The sequence below is a fragment of the Salvelinus alpinus genome, chromosome 12 (genome assembly GCF_045679555.1).
Source record: "Salvelinus alpinus chromosome 12, SLU_Salpinus.1, whole genome shotgun sequence".
NCBI lineage: Eukaryota > Metazoa > Chordata > Actinopteri > Salmoniformes > Salmonidae > Salvelinus > Salvelinus alpinus.
The window spans coordinates 40,427,459-40,453,995 of NC_092097.1; the positions used below are offsets into that span (position 1 = coordinate 40,427,459).

At 45.0% G+C, this 26,537-nt stretch overlaps 1 protein-coding gene across 2 annotated transcripts in view; it reads right to left on the reverse strand.

Moving 5' to 3' along the window:
• Positions 1 to 9,339: 9,339 nt before the first annotated feature.
• LOC139536088 (dihydropyridine-sensitive L-type skeletal muscle calcium channel subunit alpha-1-like) overlaps positions 9,340 to 26,537 on the reverse strand; it is a 49,985-nt gene continuing 32,787 nt past the window's right edge. The window contains exons 21-42 of one of the 2 annotated variants that reach the window (XM_071336234.1): positions 23,735 to 23,842; positions 23,561 to 23,613; positions 21,605 to 21,751; positions 21,274 to 21,475; positions 21,004 to 21,162; positions 20,451 to 20,561; positions 20,138 to 20,221; positions 18,847 to 18,894; positions 18,204 to 18,356; positions 18,012 to 18,077; positions 14,211 to 14,302; positions 13,858 to 14,017; positions 13,529 to 13,656; positions 13,304 to 13,400; positions 13,088 to 13,190; positions 12,873 to 12,974; positions 12,643 to 12,773; positions 12,296 to 12,421; positions 12,066 to 12,143; positions 11,720 to 11,865; positions 11,409 to 11,604; positions 9,340 to 11,282 (exon numbers count right to left, since the gene is read on the reverse strand). In XM_071336234.1, the coding sequence (XP_071192335.1) occupies positions 11,055 to 11,282; positions 11,409 to 11,604; positions 11,720 to 11,865; positions 12,066 to 12,143; positions 12,296 to 12,421; positions 12,643 to 12,773; positions 12,873 to 12,974; positions 13,088 to 13,190; positions 13,304 to 13,400; positions 13,529 to 13,656; positions 13,858 to 14,017; positions 14,211 to 14,302; positions 18,012 to 18,077; positions 18,204 to 18,356; positions 18,847 to 18,894; positions 20,138 to 20,221; positions 20,451 to 20,561; positions 21,004 to 21,162; positions 21,274 to 21,475; positions 21,605 to 21,751; positions 23,561 to 23,613; positions 23,735 to 23,842 (2,718 nt within the window). In that variant the 3' untranslated portion in view covers positions 9,340 to 11,054. Of the gene's footprint in view, positions 11,283 to 11,408; positions 11,605 to 11,719; positions 11,886 to 12,065; positions 12,144 to 12,295; positions 12,422 to 12,642; positions 12,774 to 12,872; positions 12,975 to 13,087; positions 13,191 to 13,303; positions 13,401 to 13,528; positions 13,657 to 13,857; positions 14,018 to 14,210; positions 14,303 to 18,011; positions 18,078 to 18,203; positions 18,357 to 18,846; positions 18,895 to 20,137; positions 20,222 to 20,450; positions 20,562 to 21,003; positions 21,163 to 21,273; positions 21,476 to 21,604; positions 21,752 to 23,560; positions 23,614 to 23,734; positions 23,843 to 26,537 lie in introns of those variants that run through there. The other variant, XM_071336235.1, reaches the window with a different exon arrangement.

Here is a 26,537-nt window from a genome sequence, read left to right on the forward strand (position 1 = left end):
TTTTTTTCACTAATTGGTCTTTTGACCAATTAGATCAGCTCTGAAATTGATTTGATGTGAAAAGAATCTGATGTGATTGGTCTAAAGACCAATAAGTGGAATAAAGATACCGATTGGGCTGCCTTTGTAAACACAGCCTTACTAATGTAGTGCTGTTTGAAAAGGTACACATGACAAACAGGCGGTACAATACTTTCCATTATGTCTGCTGATGTGTTTAACAGATGTTATATTATGCTTCACACCAGCTGTTCCTTTTGAACAAGAACAAATATCCATATGCAAATGACTACATGTATAAACCACAATCATTTCTCTCTGCTGGATGACACATACAGTATACTAAGCATAGATGTGTGTCTTATTGAATACTTCTGTGTGTTTTGAATGTTTTCAGCTCAACCACATTTCTCTGCAAAGAAAAAAGCTTTAAATGCTAAAATGATTTCATCATTTAATAAAAGTTTCTTACAACTCTGTGGCATACTGTCTGTGGCATACTGTCTGTGGCATACTGTACTGTATGTCTTTGTCAGGACAGCCATCCCTTATATGAGATGTCAATATTAGGTTCTATTAGGCAAAACACAAAATCATAAAGTTAGTTCAGTCGTCAATATATTTATTCAAATTTCCTCTGCAGCTGTGAAATTCTTGGAACAAATTATTTGAAGAAAAACTATGTACATAACCTTAAACAATAATACTGAATGGCAACCTTCATATAAACAATTTCCATTGTATAAAATGTAATCAGCCATAAAAGGAAAGAAAACAGCACACACACACACACACACACACACACACACACACACACACACACAAACTGAATATAACACATGGGGGTGGTGGTGGGTAAAGTATTAATAAGACAACTGAACAGATACACACTAGTAGGTCTGGTTATCTGCTGTAAACATCCTCCTTGTCCAAATCTGTGTTTATATGTGGGAGTACATGTACAGATGTAGGATCTTAATTTGAGCGGTATTGTTGCAGCAAAATTATCCTGCAGCAACAGGATTTGAACATACACACTTTTCCGCCGATGTAATGTTGCTTGATCGGTGGTTAGGCTATTACCTGGCCAAAATTAAGCTACATTAAAAGTACAAAACTGTTCATACAACTGTGCATTAGTGTGGATTTCCAGTGAATGTATTTCATTCAGTGACCAAATTAAGACCTCTGTCTCGGTATGTGTATATGGGTTTGGACTGTACAGTCATTGAGGTTTGTTTGAGTGTGTCTGTAAATGTACATATCCTGAGTGGGAGACAGGCTAACAGATAAGAAACATGGGTAGATGTCGCCCCAAAACACAGATCTAGGATCAGCTCAACCTTGCCAAACCCTGACCTTAACCAATATGGGAAATAAATGAACCTATACAAGGACAACTTCTATGCTCTCCTCAACTGTCATTGGAGGGTGGGGATCAGTGTTGATCAGCCTATCCAGCTCGTTGACCTGCGGGGTGGGTGTGGTTGCGGGTTGTGGTGGCTCCCCCAGAGAGGCGATGATGTTGGGGAAACACTGGAAGACCGTCTTGGCCCTCCTATGTTGAACATAATAAACGTCTCTCTATCCACAGGATGTGTACCAAACTCACTAAAAGTGGCAGTAATAAAGCCTCTTTTGAAAAAGCCAAACCTTGACCCAGAAAATATAAAAAACTATCGGCCTATATCGAAGCTCCCATTCCTCTCAAAGTTTTTAGAAAAAGCTGTTGTGCAGCAACTCACTGCCTTCCTGAAGACAAACAATGTATACAAAATGCTTCAGTCTGGTTTTAGACCCCATCATAGCACTGAGACTGCACTTGTGAAGGTGGTAAATGACCTTTTAATGGCGCCAGACCAAGGCTCTGCATCTGTCCTCGTGCTCCTAGACCTTAGTGCTGCTTTTGACACCATCGATCACCACATTCTTTTGGAGATATTGGAAACCCAAATTGGTCTACACAGACAAGCTCTGGCCTGGTTTAGATCTTATCTGTCGGAAAGATATCAGTTTGTCTCTGTGGATGGTCTGACAAATCAACTGTAAATTTCGGTGTTCCTCAAGGTTCCGTTTTAGGACCACTATTGTTTTCACTATATATTTTACCTCTTGGGGATGTCATTCGAAAACATAATGTTAACTTTCACTGCTATGCGGATGACACACAGCTGTACATTTTGATGAAACATGGTGAAGCCCCAAAATTGCCCTCGATGGAAGCCTGTGTTTCAGACATAAGGAAGTGGATGGCTGCAAACTTTCTACTTTTAAACTCGGACAAAACAGAGACGCTTGTTCTAGGTCCCAAGAAACAAAGAGATCTTCTGTTGAATCTGACAATTCATCTTGATGGTTGTACAGTCGTCTCAAATTAAACTGTGAAGGACCTCAACGTTACTCTGGACCCTGATCTCTCTTTTGACGAACATATCAAGACTGTTTCAAGGACCGCTTTTTTCCATCCACGTAACATTGCAAAAATCATGAAATTTTCTGTCAAAATGATGCAGAAATATGTATCCATGCTTTTGTAATTTCTAGGTTAGACTACTGCAATGCTCTACTTTCCGGCTACTCGGATAAAGCACAAAATAAACTTCAGTTAGTGCTAAATACGGCTGCTAGAATCCTGACTAGAACCAAAAATGTTTAGCATATTACTCCAGTGCTAGCCTCCCTACACTGGCTTCCTGTTAAGGCAAGGGTTGATTTCAAGGTTTTACTGCTAACCTACAAAGCATTACATGGGCTTGCTCCTACCTATCGTTCCAATTTGGTCCTGCCGTACATACCTACACGTACGCTACGGTCACAAGACGCAGGCCTCCTAATTGTGCCTAGAATTTCTAAGCAAACAGCTGGAGGCAGGGCTTTCTCCTATAGAGCTCCATTTTTATGGAATGGTCTGCCTACCCATGTGAGAGACGCAGACTCATCTCTTCAGTAGGTCCTATGATTGAGTGTAGTCTGGCCCAGGAGTGTGAAGGTGAACGGAAAGGCACTGGAGCAACGAACCGCCCTTGCTGTCTCTGCCTGGCCGGTTCACCTCTCTCCACTGGGATTCTCTGCCTCTAACCCTATTACAGGGGCTGAGTCACTGGCTTACTGGTGCTCTTCCATGCCGTTCCTTGGAGGGGTGCGTCACTTGAGAGGATTGAGTCACTGACGTGGTCTTTCTGTCTGGGTTGGCGCCCCCCCTTTGTGGGCTATACTCGGCCTTGTCTCAGGATGGTAAGTTGGTGGTTGAAGGTATCCCTCTAGTGGTGTGGGGGCTGTGCTTTGGCAAAGTGGGTGAGGTTATATCCTGCCTGTTTGGCCCTGTCCGGGGGTATCATCGGATGGGGCCACAGTGTCTCCTGACCCCTCCAGTATTTATGCTGCAGTAGTTTGTGTCGGCGGGCTAGGGTCAGTCTGTTATTTCTGGAGTATTTCACCTGTCTTATCCGTTGTCCTGTGTGAATTTAAGTATGCTCTCACTAATTCTCTCTTTCTTTCTTTCTCTCTTTCGGAGGACCTGAGCCCTAGGACCATGCCTCAGGGCTACCTGGCATGATGACTCCTTGCTGTCCCCAGTCCACCTGGCCGTGCTGCTGCTCCAGTTTCAACTGTTCTGCCTGCGGCTATGGAACCCTAACCTGTTCACCAGATGTGCTACCTGTCCCAGATCTGCTGTTTTCAACTCTCTAGAGACAGCAGGAGCAGTAGAGATACTCTCAATGATCGGCTATGAAAAGCCAACTGACATTTACTCCTGAGGTGCTGACCTGTTACACCCTCGACAACTACTGTGATTATTATTATTTGACCATGCTCGTCATTTATGAACATTTGAACATCTTGGTCATGTTCTGTTATAATCTCCACCCGGCACAGCCAGAAGAGGATTGGCCACCCCTCATAGCCTGGTTCCTCTCTAGGTTTCTTCCTAGGTTTTGGCCTTTCTAGGGAGTTTTTCCTAGCCACCGTGCTTCTACACCTGCATTGCTTGCTGTTTGGGGTTTTAGGCTGGGTTTCTGTGCAGCACTGTGAGATATCAGCTGATGTACGAAGGGCTATATAAATACATTTGATTTGATTTGACTCTTTCCTTCCTCCTTCTCCCAGGACAGATGGATGAAAGGTCGCTGCATGTATTTATAGATTACCTCCCGACCGGGCGCCATTTCACCTTCTCCTTACAGGTGTGGTACCTTGGGATACAGCAGGACCACACACACACATAATGTTCAGTATCTCTGTAGGGTTTGTAGATCTGAGGGATACTGGATAGATGTAAGAAAGTGTTCCGATTCTATGTAGCCTATAGCATTGGAACTCTTGCATTGCTTTACCTGGTTGTTTCCTTAGGATAAACACCAAGGGGGAAAAGGCTAGGAGAAGCGGCTAAGGGCCAAGGGGTTGATTTGGGACATGGGAAGTGACTCACCCTAGATGCCGATGCATATGTTCTTCAGTCCTCTCTCCTTCAGCAGGGCTTTGGCCACGTTTCTGTTGTCAAGTACTTGAAGAAGCAGTAGAGCTTGGTGCTGTACAGAACTGGGCACATTGAAGAGCAAACAGGAAATAATATCAAACAGGAAATAATATCAAACAACGTGCTCACTCCAAAATGAGGTTGGTTTGCTAGATCCTCAAGAATATATAGTATAAACATTTGATGAACAGCACTGTCCAAAATATATACATTTAAATGATCCATTTTATCAGTCATTTATTATTCATTCTAATTACTCTGAGAGGGGCTACTATGGCACCTACTCTGGGAGTACTCCTGGGTTGAGGGTTGTCACGCTCCCAATCCACTATGTCATCATCTGTGAGAACCACTATTTGACACTCCCTCTTCCCCTCTTGAGCACTGGACATCATCACCGGGACCAGTCATTGAAAATAAGACTTTGTTCTTAACTGACTAGTTAAATAAAGGTAAAATAAAATGTGAATAACTCCAATGGTGTCCAATACACAACTCCAGCCGACACTTGGCATGGTGATCTTAGGGTTGTGTCCAGCTGCTCGGCCATGGAAACCCATTTATTTTTCAACCCCCTTTTTCTCCCCAATTTTGTGGTATCCAATTGTTAGTAGTTACTGTCTTGTCTCATCGCTACAACTCCCGTACAGGCTCGGGAGAGACGAAGTTCGAGAGCCATGCGTCCTCCTAAACACAACCCAACCAAGCCGCACTGCTTCTTAACACAGCGCGCATCCAACCCGGAAGCCAGCCGCACCAATGTGTTGGAGGAAACACCGTACACCTAGCGACCTGGTCAGCGTGCACTGCGCCCAGCCCGCCACAGGAGTCGCTAGTGCACGGCCAACCCCTCCCTAACCCGGTCGAGGCTAGGCCAATTGTGCGTCACCCCATGGACCTCCCGGTCGCAGCCGGCTGCGACAGAGCCTGGGCTCGAACCCAGAGTCTCTGGTGGCACAGCTAGCACTGCAATGCAGTGCCTTAGACCACTGCGCCACCCAGGAGGCCCTGGAAAACCATTTCATTAAGCTCCCGAATTGTGCTGACGTTGCTCCCAGAGGCAGTTTGGAACTCGGTAGTGAGTGTTGCAACCGAGGACAAACGATTTTTACGCCCTACGCGCTTCAGCATTCGTTGGTCCAGTTCTGTGAGCTTGTTTGGCCAACCACTTTGTGGCTTAGCCGTTGTTGCTCCTAGATGTTTCCACTTCACAATAAAAGCACTTGCAGTTGACCGGGGCAGCTCTAGCAGGGCAGAAATTTGACAAATTGACTTGTTGGAAAGGTGAGCTCTGAGCTCTTCAGTATGGCCATTCTACTGCAAATATTTGTCTGTGGAGATTGCATGACTGTATGCTCAATTTTATACACCTGTAAACAATGGGTGTGGCTGAAATAGCCGAATACACTAATTTGGAGTGATGTCCACATACTTTTGTATATATAGTGTACTTATCCAATGTGGCCAAAACCACAAGGCAGTGGGGACACTAGCCCTGATATGGCTGTAGTCTCCATTACTCCAACACCATAATAAATAGAGGCTACAGCCATATCAGGGCTAGATGAAAACAAGAGTGTGAGAATGAGGGCCTGCCCGACTGTACTGTAGAACTAATTTATGGTAAGACAACAGTGGGGCAAGACAACCAGTAACCTACAGGCCGTCAAACCGGGCCGGCCGTCCCACAGAGACAGTGAGCTTTTTAGCCTGGTGCCCTGGTCCCATCTGCTACCATCAGCCTCCTAACTAAACCTTGAGAGGAGGAGGAGATTACTGCAGTAGATTCACCTGGACCTCCATCACCAGCGCAGCTCAGTACCATGCCAGCTCCTGCTCTGCCGCACCAGGTCTGGCAGTTATCTGGACGGGGAATCAGATTGACAGCGGCAGGAGGGAGATGGGAACACTGGGAATAGCTGTAGGCAGCGTGATGAAGTCAACCCACAATGCTCTCTGTCTTACATATCTGGTTGGGTCTCTGACAGTGAAGATTGTTCTGCTGCTAACAAACCTGCCATTCATCTCCTGACTAATAGGGCAGTGACATCCCTCATGCACTTAAACTTGTACTCAGCTGAGACAAGAGACATCCAAAAAGTAACACAGAAATTAAGCAATACAGATTTGGTGAAGTCCTCATCACGTGTTGCAAGACCGGGCAGAAGTAAATGTGAGAGGACGGCGACACGGCAGAGAGTAGGCCTAGGCATTACTCCAGCTTTACTAGGAATAATGGAATAACCGGTGTAATAGACTGTCAAGTAATTACCTCGTTCCCCGGCAAGTCGACTCAGTACTGCTACTCCTTGTATGTAGCCATGTTATTTTTACCCATTATTGTTATTCGTTACTCACTGTGTATTTATTCCTTGTGCCACTTTTTCAATGTTTTATTTTGTGTCTTTATCTTTAACTCTGTATTGGTGGAAAAGGACCCGTAAGTAAGTATGTCACTGTTAGAATGAATATAATTGTTCCTCTCATAACTCATCAGGCATCATACCAGAGGAACTACCAGTAGAATAACCTGTGTATTAATGACACTTTAACTGGCTACTGTTAATTTATTTTAAGACTAAATCATCATAGACATGTGTAGCTAGAATCAAATCAAATGCATTTGTTACATGCTTCGTAGGACTATTTATTATTTTATATATTACATATAAAAAGCAGTGAAGGATTTGTAACAATAACCTATAATGTTGTGCACAGCATTCCACAGTACAGGTGGAAGACAGATAGGCAGGTTCTATGTAACACAATGATAACACATTGTTTGACGGGATGCAAATGATAACACTTTTCAGTAGAGCTGATAATATTGAACGGTGCAATGTAACAGAACTGGTAGCCTAAGATATATGGGGTTGGGGTCCAGTTGAACAACGGCAATGACTGTTGTATTCATTTCAGTTTGCGTCCAGGATGTCGACGCTTTTATCTGTAGCCATCCCTGCTGACTTGAGATAGCAACTTGACGTTGTAGCCTGGTCTCATAGACTACACGTAACATAGTACATGTCAATACGGGACACACAAATGAGTATGATATGTTACGTTGGTATGGTTACATAAGTCAGAACGATGATGATGGACATCCACAAATAACACGTACCATACCAAATGTAACATAGCACCGGATTTACGTAAAGAATAATACGAAATGCTCCGAGACCAGGTTAAAGAGCCACGAATTTCGCTGGTCCATGTCACAGCCAGCCGTGATTGGGAGTCCCATAGGGCGGCGCACAATTGGCCCAGCGTCGTCCGGGTTTGACTGGTGTAGTCCGTCATTGTAAATAACCTCTTAGCGCAAGAGGTCAGAATTTCTTATTTTTTTTAAAATAACGTACCCAACGTAAACGGACATTTTCTCTGGCCCAGATCGTAGAATATGCATATAATTTACAGATCAGGATAGAAAACACTCCAATGTTTCCAAAACTGTCAAAATATTGTCTGTGAGAAAAATAATACTAATTCTACAAGCGAAATCCTGAGAAAAAAGTAACCCGGAAGTGATTTTTTTATTTTTTTTATCTTTGTTTCCTGGCCTGTCTAACCTCCATTTAAAGGGGTATCAACCAGATTATTTTCCCAATGGCTTCCTCAGGCTGTGACCAGGCTTTAGACATAGTTTCAGGCTTTTATTTTGAAAAATGAGCGAGATGTTCCAAAAGAGGTCAGGTGTCCTCTGAATATTTCCTGCGCGCACGGGAGGAGCTCACCATTTTCCTTTTCTTTCTTAATGAATAGGTTATGCTCCGGTTGAAATATTATCGATTATGTTTGTTAAAGACAACCTGAGGTTTGATTATAAAAAAACTTTTTAAATGTTTCTACGACCATTTCAGATACTTTTTGGGATTTGTCGAACGGAACACTTTTATCAGGGTTTTTTTGTGATAAAAGTAATGTTTATCGAACAAAAATAACATTTGTTGTGTAACTGGGAGTCTCGTGAGTGGAAACACCCGAAGATTATCAAAGGTAAGCGATTAATTTTATTGCTTTTCTTACTTTTGTGATCAAGCTAACCAAGCTAATATAAGGCTAAGCTGTTATAGCATTGAAAGCTACACTCACAAAAGCTTGGATTTCTTTCGCTGTAAAATATATTTTCAAAATCTGACACCATAGGTGGATTAACAACAAGCTAAGCTGTGTTTTGGTAAATTTCACTTGTGATTGCATGATTATAAATATTTTTAGGAATATATTTGAATTTGGCGCCCTGCAATTCAGCGGTTGTTTAGCAAAGTGAACCCGTATTCGGTATCCGTAGATCAGAGAGCCGGCTATATTTACAGCGAAAGAAATCCAAGCTTTTGTCCCGCCCTACGGGAGTCCCGTAGGGCGGCGCACAATTGGCCCAGCGTCGTCCGGGTTTGACTGGTGTAGTCCGTCATTGTAAATAAGAATTTGTTCTTAACTGACTTGCCTAGTTAAATAAATAAATAAAATGTTAAATGTCTGGAGCTTAAGTGGCCGCATCACAGTCTGCATACATAATAACCGAAATACAGAGCGGTATTATAAAATACCATATAAACATTCAGATACAGTTGCAGACATATTATATTACCAAAACATAAGCTATACTCGGCGGAGAAGAGACAATGACTAACCACCAGACTCACAAGAATGTCTAGTGTTGACCGCTGTTCTCTATACCCGGTCTGTCACAACCAGAACGATGGACCCGCCTTGCTCAGGGACACGTCAACAGATTTTTCACCTTGTCTTCTAGCGACCGTTCGGTTAAGGCCCAACGCTCTAGTCTAAACCCTAGGCTACCTCCCGCTCACGTGACCCAACCATAAAAATCTCCAATAATTTGACTGGGAAAATGTAAGTATTCTCACTTTATAAAATATTTTTTATTGGCATGATATAGTTTAAACTTTAGAGAACAATATTGAAACAGATCTCAGAAACAGAGAGAAAGCAATAAAATGTCTCAAATAACGTTATCAAAATGACCATGACAAAATGTCTGATAAAAAGTTAATGGCAGTAGTACATACTCTAGATGAATGCAAAACACCTCTGTTAAAAAGCTCAATGGGAACAACTGATTTTATTATTCAAAACCTTTTGGGATTCACGTTTTTACTTTGCCTTCTATTTGGCCTTCATCACATTACAGCTATTTTATTTAGCCTTTATTAAACCAAATAACAGTGACATGCCACTGTCTCTCAAAATACAACCTAATCTCTTTTAGACTGAAAAAATTATGAATAATCAGAAAGGACATTTTCACAAAAAGATGCTGTAGGTTTCAACCAAAAGGCTTACATGAAAATGAACGATATTGTTGAAAATAGAATAATAGACAAAATGGCATCATCAGAGATGACCTTTCACCCCTGGTATTCTAGACCATAGTTTGTCCATATCTGACCCTTACACACTGCTTTCTAATCACAAATATACGATTCCAACCACTGTACCTAAACTTACCATTCATCTTTAACCACATCCTCTTATCTACACTTTGTGGCATTCTACTGTAGCATGGCCAGCTAGTGGCTACACTACACCAGAAATATGTTCTCATGTTACACTACAGGGGCATTCATCCTGTATACTAGAGATGGTGTACATGTTTCAGATATGGGATATTTAAAGCCAAAGAAATATCTATGTATTGTGAAGATATGTTGATGTGTGGAGACCTGGGCAGAATCTGTGTATCTTGAACATGCACGTTAGCTTTCTCCATATAGCCTACAGAGATTGTCCTTATATGGACAGTGTAGACATGATCCAGCCCAGAAACATCCTGGTCCAGCCATGTCTTGCCTTGTCATCATGACAGAACTCAAAGAATGCCCCTGAAAAGTAACATCCTGACCCTCCAAGAATACTTAGAAAACACACCCTTCCCTTCCTCCGTCAGCCAGTCACTGACACAACCATGTTCAACACCTACCCAGCTATCGGTGGATCAGTGATTACTTCAAGGATGGGAGGGAACAGAGAAGGACACTAGTTTTCAAACAGGGCCAACCTTTAATACCAGCAAAAATTCCTCGAGTTGAGACTCAAGAACATGTTAGTCGGGACAACGTAATGTTCGCCTGAAATCAACATAAGTCTGAACAGTAGTCTGTACTGTGAACAAAATAAACATGGTAAAGACAGTCTGCTCTCTAGCAGGAAGAGTATTTCCTCTTTAAATGAACCAATAGAGAAATCATCCAGTCTGAATGACACCACAACAATGAAGTCACAGGTGCCATAAAGCCTGCTTAACCAATCAGGTGATATTACAAGGCACCCAAAAAGGACTGTTCTATTTGTAGAATGTGACATTTAATGCCTCAGCACGTGAAGTCACTCCATGACATGCTGCATTGCAGGACAGGCCTATTGGCCTTAACAAGATCGATGACATGCTGCATTGCAGGACAGGCCTATTGGCCTTAACAAGATCGATGACATGCTGCATTGCAGGACAGGCCTATTGGCCTAAACAAGATTGATGACATGCTGCGTTGAGGGACAGGCCTATTGGCCTTAACAAGATCAATGACATGCTGCATTGCAGGACAGGCCTATTGGCCTAAACACGATCGGTGGGTTTTGTTAATTTGTTGTCCTTTCTCTGTGATCTGCGAGGGGGCCTGATTGGAGGTGTGGCGACCCTCCCTCTGCGACCATTCATAAGGTCAGTGGCGGAACTCTCCATGTCCACCGGGTCAAAGTTCAAAGCTTCGGCCATTTCCTGTTTCGTCACCGACACAAAACGAGGGTCCCTGGCCAAGCTCTCCAACCCCCCATTTATCAGGACCTGGTAGAGGTGAAAGACATGAGAAGAGATAGAGGACAGAGAGGGGATGACTAAGTATCTGACGTCAATGTCATTGATAAAATATGTATTTATGGAATATATTATACGCCTGGTGTCTCCAGTCACCTCCTGTATGAGTGTGTCGAAGGTGCTGTCTGGGGTCTGGGTCTGGGCCTGCTGGGGGCTAGGGGTCTCTCTGGGAGTCTCACGGTCCTGGCTGGGTCCAGGTACTGTCTGCAGCTGCCAGTCTGTGGTGTCTCGGGGACTTCTGCTGGTTGAGATGGTATAGACCTGCACCCTGTCATCTGTCTCATAGGGAAAACTACAGAAGGACAAAGAGTCAGTCAGATTGTTATTACTGCCTTATTACTGTGTAATTTGACCTCTTAAGTAAGGAAAACAAAAACACAAACGTGAGCACGCACACGCAGACTCACCTCTCCCCGGCATTGCTGTTGACATTGTTGTTGTTGGTTTTGTTAGGCATTGTGGGGAAGAAGTCCTCGTTTGCATGGTAGGCAGGTGAGCTGGTCACCTCCCCCTCGTCTGACTTGCTCATTTGCAGGGGCCGCTGGCTGGTCACCTACACAGAGACACAGACGGCTGAGTTACCGCCACGGGGACAGACGGCTGAGTTACCGCCACGGGGACAGGAGATTTTCCTGACTATGTGATTTTCCTGACTAAAAAACTCAAGGTCCATATAGTACTATGTGAAGCACTTTGAGTCTGAAGAAGGTTACGTACTAGAAGTTATAGCACTGAAATGATTGAAATGATTACCTGTGTAGCGTTAGAGTTATGGGTTCCTTCCTCCATGGTGAAGGAATCAACATGGTTCCCAAACAGACCGCCCGCCCGCTGACCACAGGAACACACAGAAAGGTACAACATTCAGAGACAGGAGTTTTATTCTGTCTTCTCACTCTGAATTTGTCCTCCCTCCTTAGTTCCGCAGCCTCCCTGTCTCCCTGTCTCCCCCTCCCCCATCTTCCCTCTCTTTCTCCTCTCACCCTGAAGATGCCTTCCTCCGCTGCATCCTCCATGGCTCTGTCCATCTCCTCCTCGTTCATCAGGTCTCCCGAGATGGCTCTCTGCAACTCTGGAGCCACCTCCTCCTCAATGCTCCTCAGACCCGCCTGGGGTGGAGGGAGAGACAGAGAGAGAGGGTTAGAGAGACAGAGAGGAAAGGAGGGGTTAGAGGAAGAATGAGATTGTGAGGGGATGAACATTAAGAGTTGTTAGATTGTGTACAGGATTATTACATGAAACATCAATAACATCACTAGAAGAGTTGCCAATCACATTTAATGGCTTATTGCCCTACAGGTTTCCCATTGTGAGGTTGGTGTGGGCTCACCTGTATCTCGTTGGAGGCGTTCTTCTTGGTGGGGCGGAAGCCATAATACTCTTCCTGTCTCTTCTTCAACTTCCTGAAGTAGTCCTGGATCAGGAAGGTGGCATAGAACTTCCCCACGGTCACCTCATCATCTGACACACACACACCAATCAAACATGCCAGCTAATTAGAATGGGCAACTTGTTTTGGGACCATAAAGTTGAGGATTACAATAGAATGTTTAAACTCACCTCCGATTGGTGGGATGACCTGGTCCAGCAGCTTCATACTGGTGCGTTTCCAGATCTTCTTGATGATGGCCCTTAACTCCTCATTGGCCTGCTCGAAGTTACCTGACCAATGAGATAACGACAGTGAGGTGGGAATATAGATGCTTAACGTTCAATTGGCCCAAATACCAGTAAAAATACAGTGCTCTGCAATTGACTGACACACACACACACACCTTCAGTCTTAATCTTCAATGCGGTCCTGACCAGTGCGAACAGCGTAGCATTAAAGGTGACCGTTCCATCACTGTTGAGTGGCATGTTCATGGACACCAGTCTCTGCAGTCAGAATAAATAAAGATATCATTAAAAAAATATGTTTGCTGCATTAATAGACAAGTCAGATGAACACACAAAATAAATAAACATATCCCTTCCTTTTAGTTTCTCACCTTGCAGGCCACTCTATGGGGACAGAACTTTCCAAAGCCCAGAGGAGGCTGGATCCTACGCAGCAGAGTCACCACGTCCAGGTGCTTAATACGCCCCCTGCAGGACAGGAAGGGAAACAACAGCTAGCAGCAGTAATACATTGAGAGTATAAAAAAACGAATTGAAAAGACTGATCATATATTTTTATAAGGGGTTATAAAAAAGAAACAGAAAAACAGACTTACATGGCCTCTGGGTCGTACTCTGCCCAGATCTTCTTAAACTCATCCAGGTGATGAGGACCCAGGATGGACCAATCACGGGTCAGGTAGTCAAAGTTGTCCATGATGACCGCCACAAACAGGTTGATGATCTGTGGAGGACAACAGAATCATATTTATGTGTGTGACTGTGTGTGTGCGCGCATGCGAATGTGTGTGTGTGTATATGTGTATATGCATGTTTGTTTGTTAATGTATGTGTGTGTATGTAAGTCGCTCTGGATAAGAGCGTCTGCTAAATGACTTAAATGTAAATGTAAATGTAAATGTATGCATGTTTGTGCGTCATTTACCAGGAAGGCACAGAGCATGTAGAAGCTCATGAAGTAGATGATGGCGAAGCTGGCTCCACAGGTCATCTCCTCTCCAGGCAGGTAGTCTGACTTAGGGTCACACCTCTTCCCATATAGACACGCCAACATCACTTCCTGCCACGCCTCACCTGTCGCACACCTGGAGGGAGAGGGAGAGAGAGGGGAGTGGGCCAGACAGAGAGATTACAACTTGTTTTCAGCCCTTTTGTTTTGTCAATGTAATCACTGAGTGTAAGGGTCTCTTGCTATACATGTCTGCTGTGTAAAGTGACCGCAAAGTCAATGGAAGATAATGGAAGCTGACTGAATGACTGATAAATCAGATCACCCACCTGAAGAGCAGCAGCACAGCATGGGGGAATGTCTGGAAGTTGTTGTTCCTGTTGATGTGTGTCCCATCTATCAGCGCTATCTTACCAAATATCTGCAGGAGACGTACACACAACTCAAATCAAATCAAATCAAATTTTATTAGTCACATACACATGGTTAGCAGATGTTAATGCGAGTGTAGCGAAATGCTTGTGCTTCTAGTTCCGACAATGCAGTAATAACCAACAAGTAATCTAACCTAACAATTCCACAACTACTACCTTACACACACACACAAGTGTAAAGGGATAAAGAATATGTACATAAAGATATATGAATGAGTGGTGGTACAGAACGGCATGGCAGATGCAGTAGATGGTATAGAGTACGGTATATACATATGAGATGAGTACTGTAGGGTATGTAAACATAAAGTGGCATAGTTTAAAGTGGCTAGTGGTACATGTATTACATAAAGATGGCAAGATGCAGTAGATGATATAGAGTACAGTATATACATATGAGATGGGTAATGTAGGGTATGTAAACATTATATTAAGTGGCATTGTTTAAAGTGGCTAGTGGTACATTTTTACATAATTTCCATCAATTCCCATTTTTAAAGTGGCTGGAGTTGAGTCAGTATGTTGGCAGCGGCCGCTAAATGTTAGTGGTGGCTGTTTAACAGTCTGATGGCCTTGAGATAGAAGCTGTTTTTCAGTCTCTCGGTCCCTGCTTTGATGCACCTGTACTGACCTCGCCTTCTGGATGATAGCGGGGTGAACAGGCAGTGGCTTGGGTGGTTGTTGTCCTTGATGATCTTTATGGCCTTCCTGTGACATCGGGTGGTGTAGGTGTCCTGGAGGGCAGGTAGTTTGCCCCCGGTGATGCGTTCTGCAGACCTCACTACCCTCTGGAGAGCCTTACGGTTGTGGGCGGAGCAGTTGCCGTACCAGGCGGTGATACAGCCCGACAGGATGCTCTCGATTGTGCATCTGTAGAAGTTTGTGAGTGCTTTTGGTGACAAGCCGAATTTCTTCAGCCTCCTGAGGTTGAAGAGGCGCTGCTGCGCCTTCTTCACAACGCTGTCTGTGTGGGTGGACCAATTCAGTTTGTCCGTGATGTGTACACCGAGGAACTTAAAACTTTCCACCTTCTCCACTACTGACCCGTCGATGTGGATAGGGGGGTGCTCCCTCTGCTGTTTCCTGAAGTCCACAATCATCTCCTTTGTTTTGTTGACGTTGAGTGTGAGGTTATTTTCCTGACACCACACTCCGAGGGCCCTCACCTCCTCCCTGTAGGCCGTCTCGTCGTTGTTGGTAATCAAGCCTACCACTGTAGTGTCATCCGCAAACTTGATGATTGAGTTGGAGGCGTGCATGGCCACGCAGTCGTGGGTGAACAGGGAGTACAGGAGAGGGCTCAGAACGCACCCTTGTGGGGCCCCAGTGTTGAGGATCAGCGGGGTGGAGATGTTGTTACCTACCCTCACCACCTGGGGGCGGCCCGTCAGGAAGTCCAGGACCCAGTTGCACAGGGCGGGGTCGAGACCCAGGGTCTCGAGCTTGATGACGAGTTTGGAGGGTACTATGGTGTTGAATGCTGAGCTGTAATCGATGAACAGCATTCTCACATGGGTATTCCTCTTGTCCAGATGGGTTAGGGCAGTGTGCAGTGTGGTTGCGATTGCGTCGTCTGTGGACCTATTGGGTCGGTAAGCAAATTGGAGTGGGTCTAGGGTGTCCGGTAGGGTGGAGGTGATATGGTCCTTGACTAGTCTCTCAAAGCACTTCATGATGACGGAAGTGAGTGCTACGGGGCGGTAGTCGTTTAGCTCAGTTACCTTAGCTTTCTTGGGAACAGGAACAATGGTGGCCCTCTTGAAGCATGTGGGAACAGCAGACTGGGATAAGGATTGATTGAATATGTCCGTAAACACACCAGCCAGCTGGTCTGCGCATGCTCTGAGGACGCGGCTGGGAATGCCGTCTGGGCCTGCAGCCTTGCGAGGGTTAACACGTTTAAATGTTTTACTCACCTCGGCTGCAGTGAAGGAGAGCCCGCAGGTTTTGGTAGGGGGCCGTGTCAGTGGCACTGTATTGTCCTCAAAGCGGGCAAAAAAGTTGTTTAGCCTGTCTGGGAGCAAGACATCCTGGTCCGCGACGGGGCTGGTTTTCTTTTTGTAATCCGTGATTGACTGTAGACCCTGCCACATACCTCTTGTGTCTGAGCTGTTGAATTGCGACTCGATTTTGTCTCTGTACTGGGACTTAGCCTGTTTGATTGCCTTGCGGAGAGAATAGCTACACTGTTTGTATTCGGTCATGCTTCCGGTCACCTTGCCCTGGTTAAAAGCAGTGGTTCGCGCTTTCAGTTTCACGCGAATGCTGCCGTCAATCCACGGTTTCTGGTTTGGGAATGTTTTAATCGTTGCTGTGGGTACGACATCGTCAATGCACTTCCTAATGAACTCGCTCACCGAATCAGCATATTCGTCAATATTGTTGTTGGACGCGATGCGGAACATATTCCAATCCGCGTGATCGAAGCAGTCTTGAAGCGTGGATTCAGATTGGTCGGACCAGCGTTGAACAGACCTGAGCGCGGGAGCTTGTTGTTTGAGTTTCTGTTTGTAGGCTGGAATCAACAAAATGGAGTCGTGGTCAGCTTTTCCGAAAGGGGGGCGGGGGAGGGCCTTATATGCGTCGCGGAAATTAGTATAACAATGATCTAGGGTTTTTCCAGCCCTGGTAGCACAATCGATATGCTGATAGAATTTAGGGAGTTTTGTTTTTAGATTAGCCTTGTTAAAATCCCCAGCTACGATGAATGCAGCCTCAGGGTGTGTGGTTTCCAGTTTACAAAGAGTCAGATAAAGTTCGTTCAGGGCCATCGATGTGTCTGCTTGGGGGGGAATATATACGGCTGTGATTATGATTGAAGAGAATTCCCTTGGTAGATAATGCGGTCGACATTTGATTGTGAGGAGTTCTAGATCAGGTGAACAGAATGACTTGAGTTCCTGTGTGTTGTTATGATGATCCCACCACTTCTTGTTAATCATAAGGCATACCCCCCCGCCCCTCTTCTTACCGGAAAGATGTTTGTTTCTGTCGGCGCGATGCATGAAGAAACCAGCTGGCTGCACCGACTCCGTTAGCGTCCCTTGAGTTAGCCATGTTTCCGTGAAGCAGAGCACGTTGCAATCCCTGATGTCTCTCTGGAATGCTACCCGTGCTCGGATTTCATCAACCTTATTGTCAAGAGACTGGACATTGGCGAGTAGTATGCTAGGGAGTGGAGCGCGATGTGCCCGTCTCCGAAGCCTGACCACGAGACCGCCTCGTTTGCCCCTTTTTCGGCGTCGCACAGGGTCGCCGGCTGGGATCAGATCCATTGTATTGGGTGGAAGGCAAAACACTGGATCCGTTTCGGGAAAGTCATATTCCTGGTAGGAACGATGATGAGTTGACGTTAATCGTATATTCAGTAGTTCCTCCCGACTGTATGTAATGAAACCTAAGATTACCTGGGGTACCGATGTAAGAAATAACACATAAAAGAACAAAATACTGCATATTTTCCAAGGAACGCGAAGCGAGGCGGCCATCTCTTTTCGGCGCCGGAAGTTAAAAAAATAAAAAAAAATAAACTAAAAATAACAAAAAAAGGTAAAAATAACAAAATATATACAAAAAAATAAAAAAGCGATAAAAAAAAAAACTCATCAGAGAGTGCTGTGTGTTTATATTTGTGTGTGTGTTTGTGTGTGTATGTTTGTGTGTGTATGTTTGTGTGTGTGTGTGTGTGTGCAGTACCTGCATCCCAACAACAGCGTAGATGAAGAATAGCATGAGGATGAGCAGGGCGACATAGGGCAGAGCCTGCAACACAGCAACCAATCACGTCGTCAGACTCACGCACACTGACCAATCAAAACCTGGGAATTTTGAACAACATTTTCATGAATCTCACAGAATGGAAGACACAGAATTGGAATGAACTTTGACCTGGAAGGACTTGATGAAGGTCCACAGAAGATTCCGGATCCCCTCAGAACGGTTCAGCAGTTTAACCAGACGCATCACACGGAACAGTCTGAAGAAGGTGATTGACACACGGGCATTTTCCGAAGCCGCTATGGCTTGCATTGGGTTCACCTCCTGATAGCACAAATGAAATTAACAGTCACTGAGAATGCTGGTAGTCTTGGCTTCAGCTCTAACTAAAATTTAAGATGTTATTACTCTAATTAGCACAGTTTTAGTTCAATAGGGGAAACATGCCAGCAAAACCCAGCAGTCTGTAAGGACACAGGTCTCACCTCTCACAGGGTATCTGAGTAGTCATGTACTGTAGGAGTCTGGTTAGTGTCAGAAGGAGCCAAGCAATAGGTGCATTTTCTTCAGAGAATTATAGAACCGTATCATGTTGAAGTGGTTCCTAAGATTGTAAAAACACCTTAAGGGTCAGCATGCTGTAAATACAGTCATTTAAGGAAAACATGGATGATCAGGCAATGTGTTGTGCAAGTTTCCTCCTGTTTTATACAGTGTTCATGCAATGTCTCGTAGAATTAGCATACCATAGTCATGCAATGTTTCATGTGATTTCATGCAATGTTCTTGCAGTGTCTACGGGGCGAATAATTACAGCGCAGCCGTGTAGACAGTACAGTCCTCCAGAGGAGGCCAGGGCTGCCTGTGAGGGGGAAAGACAGAGACACAGCAAGTGAAGTCAGACAGGAAGCAACATCATCAGACACAGGAGGTGGAACAGGAAGTGGCGAAGGGAGCGGAGTCAGCCATGGAGGTGTGCATGGAGCAAAGTTGGAAGAGAAAATGTAGGATGAAAGACTGCAGTATGGAGGGAGGGAGAGAAGGCATGTGAGCACAAAAACAACCAAGGACAACGTTGTAATAAATGACTGGATGGCGACTGAGGGGTGAAGAGGTGAAAATGGTTGATGGGGTCTCTGAAGGTTTACTGTAATGGCAACTTGAGCTCTCTTTTGATTTAAAAAAATGACCTTTACTTTTCTGAAGCAAGATAGTGTGAAACGCTGCTTTAAATCTAGAACCTGATGCCAAACCTGTTGGCTCAGTCCCTTGTACAGGAATCACAGTAAAAACTACAGAAGGATGTCACTCTCTTACTTACTAGCAGGAGTGATGGAGATCACTGAACATATGGTGGTGGGAGGTGAAACAAGAAGACAGTGGTTGTTTTCTGCCCTTAACAACTGATTTGGAATCAGCCCTCTCTTAAACAAAGGTTAACTAAAAATACAAAACAAAAAAATCCCAGTTTTAAACAGTGACACCAATGAGGGAAATTACCAGGTCTGGGACCAGGTGTTATGTTAGGGGCATAAAGTAACCAAACAGACAGGTTGTGGGTTGGCTTTCAAGGCGTGGAAGGTGGGTGAGACAAGCTGCAGCCAGGTACAGCAGGGCTTCGGGGGGCAACACAGTGACTAGGGTCGGGTTTTCGAGACTAGTATTCGGGGGGGTGAGGGTGCAGCCGTGGCTGGTGTGAGGGTCACCCCGATGACGAATACTGACCGCATCCTCAGTGCTATTGTTGGGGCCAAGTGCTGACAGGGGAGCCTGGCCTGTATGCCTCTAAGTGGATGGATGGGTGGGTGGGTGGATGGTTGGGGTGTCAGACAGGGGTGTAAACACAGTCCAGACAGTCAGATGACAGGACAGAGCTTTTATTGTGAAATATCTGTAGCTGTTCCCCAACCTGACTATCTGCTTCTTATAAACAATAACCGAAACCAATGGGAGAAAAAATGAAAATGCGAGAACAAAAATGTTCAGTGGGTCTGCCTGAAATGTTATATAAACCTTTTAGGAACAGTGGGAACTGTGTATTATAGTACATGTCATGGACAATACCTACATATTTCTGGTAAACATTACGCAATGACAATACTCACATCGACCTCACTCAGGATGACGTCAACAACGCTGCCGATGACGATGACAAAGTCAAAGACGTTCCATGGGTCCCCAAAGTAACCCTAGGGAGAGGGAAGGGCATTGGTCAGAAGTGTGTGTATAAAAGGTCTCTTCATCTACACACACTCCAGCTCAGAACTTTGACAAGAGGGTTGTGCACAATGAAGAGGTATGAAGTAACTGTTCTACATAACCACTGTCCTATTATTCTGGAATCATTCTGATCTACGTTGAGTTGCACTGCATCTTGGGTAATGTAGTGCATACAGAACATCTCTATGGACAACTGACCTTAGCTTTGTAGGCCATGAGTTTGAGGACCATTTCCACAGTGAAGAGCACAGTGAAGATCACGTTCAGCATGTCAGACAGGTCGGTCACATGGGTTGACTGGTTACAGTGCTGGGGGAGAAGAGAGACGGAGAGAAGAAGGAAAAGAGAAATGGAAGATATTGATTTTATTTGACATTTTCAATTATGAAATCTCTTGAGATGCTCATCTCATTTCAAGTGTCCAAATTAAAAATACATTTAAAAAACTCCTTGATATGAAGAAGGGATGCTTCTAGTAGGAATCTCTAGCAGGAGCATTACATTGATGTGATGCAGGAGAAGTACTTTTAAAGTTTCACGTTTTGTATTTGAAATGCTAATGTTTGTCAAAGATACTCATCACCCTAACGCAGTTCCCTGAACCACCTCCGATAGCGTTACCTGCATCCCCAGACACATGGTGTTCAGCATGATGAGCATCCCTGAACCACCTCCGATAGCGTTACCTGCATCCCCAGACACATGGTGTTCAGCATGATGAGCATCCCTGAACCACCTCCGATAGCATTACCTGCATCCCCAGACACATGGTGTTCAGCATGATGAGCAGGAACATCAGGTACTCAAAGTAGCAGGAGGTGACGATGTACCACACGTTGTACTGATACTGGTTCTTAGGAATGTAGCAGCGCAACGGCCGGGCTTTCAGGGCGTACTCAACACACGCCCGCTGTCAGAGGGAGGACAGCACACACAGGAGTTACACACTGCTGTTAGAAAGAGGGTGTTAAAACAACAAACAAAAAAGATACACACAAAACATGCACACACACGCACACACCTGGTTCTTGTCCAGCTCACAGTTCTTGTACTCCTGCTCTCCTTGCTCCTGAAATGTAACGATGACAAAGCCGACGAAGATGTTCATCATGAAGAAAGCGATGAGGATGAGGTAGATGATGAAGAAGATGGAGATGGCAACGCGGTTGTTGAAGATGGGACCAACATCCTCCATGTTAGAGTCTATGGCCTTGTACAGCAGTCTGCACACATACACACAAAGGCATGTTAGCAAGTGTGAAATACATACACCTTCATGTGTTCCATAGTACTGTACTAGGCATGCCATGATGTACAGTATACAAACTCCCAGGCTTGTATGTGAGTCTCACTTTGGCCAGCCCTCAAAGGTGGAGACAGTGAAGAGAGCCAACATGCCCTCAAGGATGTTGTCAAAGTTGAGCTCTGAGTTGATCCACTCTCTCTTATGGATCGTCATTGGATGGATTGCACCTTCCTGGTACCTAATATAGTTACCCCTGAGAAGAAGGGAGAGAGCGAGAGAGAGAGAGATTAATCAGTGAAAGAGAGGGCATGGGAGAGGTGAGAGAGAGTTTGGCAGAGAGAAAGAAAACATAACAAATGTAATGTACCGTCATGTAATGACCCATTCTGTACCGTCATGTAATGTCCCATTCTGGACCGTCATGTAATGACCCATTCTGGACCGTCATGTAATGTCCCATTCTGGACCGTCATGTAATGACCCATTCTGTACTGTCATGTAGTGTCCCATTCTGTACCGTCATAGAATGTCCCATTCTGGACCGTCATGTAATGTCCCATTCTGGACCGTCATGTAATGTCCCATTCTGGACCGTCATGTAATGACCCATTCTGTACTGTCATGTAGTGTCCCATTCTGGACCGTCGTGTAATGTCCCATTCTGTACCGTCATATAATGTCCCATTCTGTACCGTCATATAATGTCCCATTCTGGACCGTCATGTAATGTCCCATTCTGTACCGTCATGTAATGTCCCATTCTGTACCGTCATAGAATGTCCCATTCTGGACCGTCATGTAATGTCCCATTCTGGACCGTCATGTAATGTCCCATTCTGTACCGCCATAGAATGTCCCATTCTGGACCGTCATGTAATGTCCCATTCTGGACCGTCATGTAATGTCCCATTCTGGACCGTCATGTAATGTCCCATTCTGGACCGTCATGTAATGTCCCATTCTGGACCGTCATGTAATGTCGCATTCTGGACCGTCATGTAATGTCCCATTCTGGACCGTCATGTAATGTCCCATTCTGGACCGTCATGTAATGACCCATTCTGTACTGTCATGTAGTGTCCCATTCTGGACCGTCGTGTAATGTCCCATTCTGTACCGTCATAGAATGTCCCATTCTGGACCGTCATGTAATGTCCCATTCTGGACCGTCATGTAATGTCCCATTCTGTACTGTCATGTAAAGACCCATTCTGGACCGTCATGTAATGTCCCATTCTGTACCGTCATATAATGTCCCATTCTGTACCGTCATGTAATGTCCCATTCTGTACCGTCATATAATGTCCCATTCTGGACCGTCATGTAATGTCCCATTCTGTACCGTCATATAATGTCCCATTCTGTACCGTCATGTAATGTCCCATTCTGTACCGTCATAGAATGTCCCATTCTGTACCGTCATGTAATGTCCCATTCTGGACCGTCATGTAATGTCCCATTCTGTACTGTCATGTAATGTCCCATTCTGGACCGTCATGTAATGTCCCATTCTGTACCGTCATATAATGTCCCATTCTGTACCGTCATGTAATGTCCCATTCTGTACCGTCATATAATGTCCCATTCTGGACCGTCATGTAATGTCCCATTCTGTACCGTCATATAATGTCCCATTCTGTACCGTCATGTAATGTCCCATTCTGTACCGTCATAGAATGTCCCATTCTGTACCGTCATGTAATGTCCCATTCTGTACCGTCATGGAATGTCCCATTCTGTGCCGTCATGTAATGGCCCATTCTGTACCATCATGTAATGTCCCATTCTGTACCGTCATGTAATGTCCCATTCTGTACCGTCATGTAATGGCCCATTCTGTACCATCATGTAATGTCCCATTCTGTACCGTCATGTAATGTCCCATTCTGTACCGTCATGTAATGTCCTATTCTGTACCGTCATGGAATGTCCCATTCTGTACCGTCATGTAATGTCCCATTCTGTACCGTCATGGAATGTCCCATTCTGTGCCGTCATGTAATGGCCCATTCTGTACTGTCATGTAATGTTGTGTGCGAGGACAATATCACTGGTCTCTTACCTACACTCCTCCTCTGTCATTTTGTCAGGATCTGTGCAGGAGTAGAATTGTCCCTTCAGGGATGAACACACACAATACATGAGTGATAATATTAGCTTTGATGGTCTGTGGAATTCTGTTTTCATCATATGGTTCAAAAGCCACTATACATGTACAGAACTATCTAGAGCTCACCTTGAAGAGCTGGACTCCAATGCAGGCGAACATGAAGTCTAACAGCATGGTGACCAGCACGATGTTGCCAATGGTTTTGATGGCCACAAAAACACACTGGACCACATGCTAGATCATAAGAAACAGCAGAAACCAGCATGTCAGATCGAATCTCCATGACCAGAACTAGAATAACATGGGGCGGCTGAGTTGGTCTAACTATTGCATTAGGTAATGGGAACATGTAAAAGACCATTATGAATGTGAGTACAGTGTCAGTGGAGTAGAGGTGTAGAGGAGTAGAGGTGTAGAGGTGTAGAGGTGTAGAGGAGTAGAGGAGTAGAGGTGTAGAGGAGTAGAGGAGTAGAGGTGTAGAGGAGTAGAGGTGTAGAGGTGTAGAGGAGTAGAGGTGTAGAGGAGTAGAGGTGTAGATTAGTAGAGGAGCAGAGGAGTAGATTAGTAGAGGTGTAGAGGTGTAGAGGAGTAGAAGAGTAGAGGAGTAGAGGTGTAGAGGAGTAGAGGTGTAGAGGTGTAGAGGAGTAGAGTAGAGGTGTAGAGGTGTAGAGGAGTAGAGTAGAGGTGTAGAGGAGTAGAGGAGTAGAGGTGTAGAGGAGTAGAGATGTAGAGGAGTAGAGTAGAGGTGTAGAGGAGTAGAGGTGTAGAGGTGTAGAGGAGTAGAGGAGTAGAGTAGAGGTGTAGAGAAGTAGAGGAGTAGAGGTGTAGAGGAGTAGAGTAGAGGTGTAGAGGTGTAGAGGAGTAGAGGTGTAGAGGAGTAGAGGTGTAGAGGAGTAGAGGTGTAGAGGAGTAGAGTAGAGGTGTAGAGGAGTAGAGTAGAGGAGTAGAGTAGAGGTGTAGAGGAGTAGAGTAGAGGAGTAGAGTAGAGGTGTAGAGGAGTAGAGTAGAGGTGTAGAGGAGTAGAGGAGTAGAGGAGAGGTGTAGAGGAGTAGAGGAGTAGAGTAGAGGTGTAGAGTAGAGGAGTAGAGGTGTTGAGGAGTAAAGGAGTAGAGGTGTAGAGGTGTAGAGGTGTAGATGAGTAGAGGTGTAGAGTTGTAGAGGAGTAGAGTAGAGGAGTAGAGGAGTAGAGGTGTAGAGGAGTAGAGTAGAGGTGTAGAGGAGTAGAGGAGTAGAGTAGAGGTGTAGATGAGTAGAGGAGTAGAGTAGAGGTGTAGATGAGTAGAGGAGTAGAGTAGAGGTGTAGAGGTGTAGAGTAGAGGTGTAGAGGAGTAGAGGAGTAGAGTAGAGGTGTAGAGGAGTAGAGGAGTAGAGTAGAGGTGTAGAGGAGTAGAGTAGAGGTGTAGAGGTGTAGAGGTGTAGATGAGTAGAGGAGTAGAGTAGAGGTGTAGATGAGTAGAGGAGTAGAGTAGAGGTGTAGAGGAGTAGAGGAGTAGAGGTGTAGAGGTGTAGAGGAGTAGAGGAGTAGAGGTGTAGAGGAGTAGAGTAGAGGTGTAGAGGAGTAGAGTAGAGGTGTAGAGGAGTAGAGATGTAGAGGAGTAGAGTAGAGGTGTAGAGTAGAGGTGTAGAGGAGTAGAGTAGAGGAGTAGAGGAGTAGAGGTGTAGAGGTGTAGATGAGTAGAGGAGTAGAGGTGTAGAGGTGTAGAGGAGTAGAGTAGAGGTGTAGAGGAGTAGAGGAGTAGAGGAGTAGAGGTGTAGAGGAGTAGAGTAGAGGTGTAGAGGTGTAGAGGAGTAGAGTAGAGGTGTAGAGGAGTAGAGTAGAGGTGTAGAGGAGTAGAGGAGTAGAGTAGAGGTGTAGAGGAGTAGAGTAGAGGTGTAGAGGAGTAGAGGTGTAGCGGTGTAGAGGAGTAGAGTAGAGGAGTAGAGTAGAGGAGTAGAGTAGAGGTGTAAAGGAGTAGAGGAGTAGAGGTGTAGAGGAGTAGAGTAGAGGTGTAGAGGAGTAGAGGAGTAGAGGTGTAGAGGAGTAGAGTAGAGGAGTAGAGTAGAGGAGTAGAGTAGAGGTGTAGAGGTGTAGAGGAGTAGAGTAGAGGTGTAGAGGAGTAGAGGTGTAGCGGTGTAGAGGAGTAGAGGTGTAAAGGAGTAGAGGAGTAGAGGTGTAGAGGAGTAGAGTAGAGGTGTAGAGGAGTAGAGGAGTAGAGGTGTAGAGGAGTAGAGTAGAGGAGTAGAGTAGAGGTGTAGAGGAGTAGAGGTGTAGAGAGTAGATGAGTAGTGTAGAGGAGTAGAGGTGTAAAGGAGTAGAGGTGTAGAGGTGTAGAGGAGTAGAGGTGTAGAGGAGTAGAGGAGTAGAGTAGAGGTGTAGAGGAGTAGAGTAGAGGTGTAGAGGAGTAGAGTAGAGGAGTAGAGTAGAGGTGTAGAGTAGAGGAGTAAAGGTGTAGAGGTGTAGAGGAGTAGAGTAGAGGAGTAGAGGAGTAGAGGTGTAGAGGAGTAGAGGTGTAGAGGAGTAGAGGTGTAGAGGAGTAGAGTAGAGGTGTAGAGGAGTAGAGTAGAGGAGTAGAGTAGAGGTGTAGAGGAGTAGAGTAGAGGTGTAGAGGAGTAGAGGAGTAGAGTAGAGGTGTAGAGGAGTAGAGGAGTAGAGTAGAGGTGTAGAGTAGAGGAGTAAAGGTGTAGAGGTGTAGAGGAGTAGAGGAGTAGAGTAGAGGAGTAGAGGAGTAGAGGTGTAGAGGAGTAGAGGTGTAGAGGAGTAGAGGTGTAGAGGAGTAGAGTAGAGGAGTAGAGTAGAGGAGTAGAGTAGAGGTGTAGAGGAGTAGAGTAGAGGAGGAGAGTAGAGGTGTAGAGGAGTAGAGTAGAGGTGTAGAGGAGTAGAGGTGTAGAGAGTAGAGGTGTAGAGGAGTAGAGGAGTAGAGGAGTAGAGTAGAGGTGTAAAGGAGTAGAG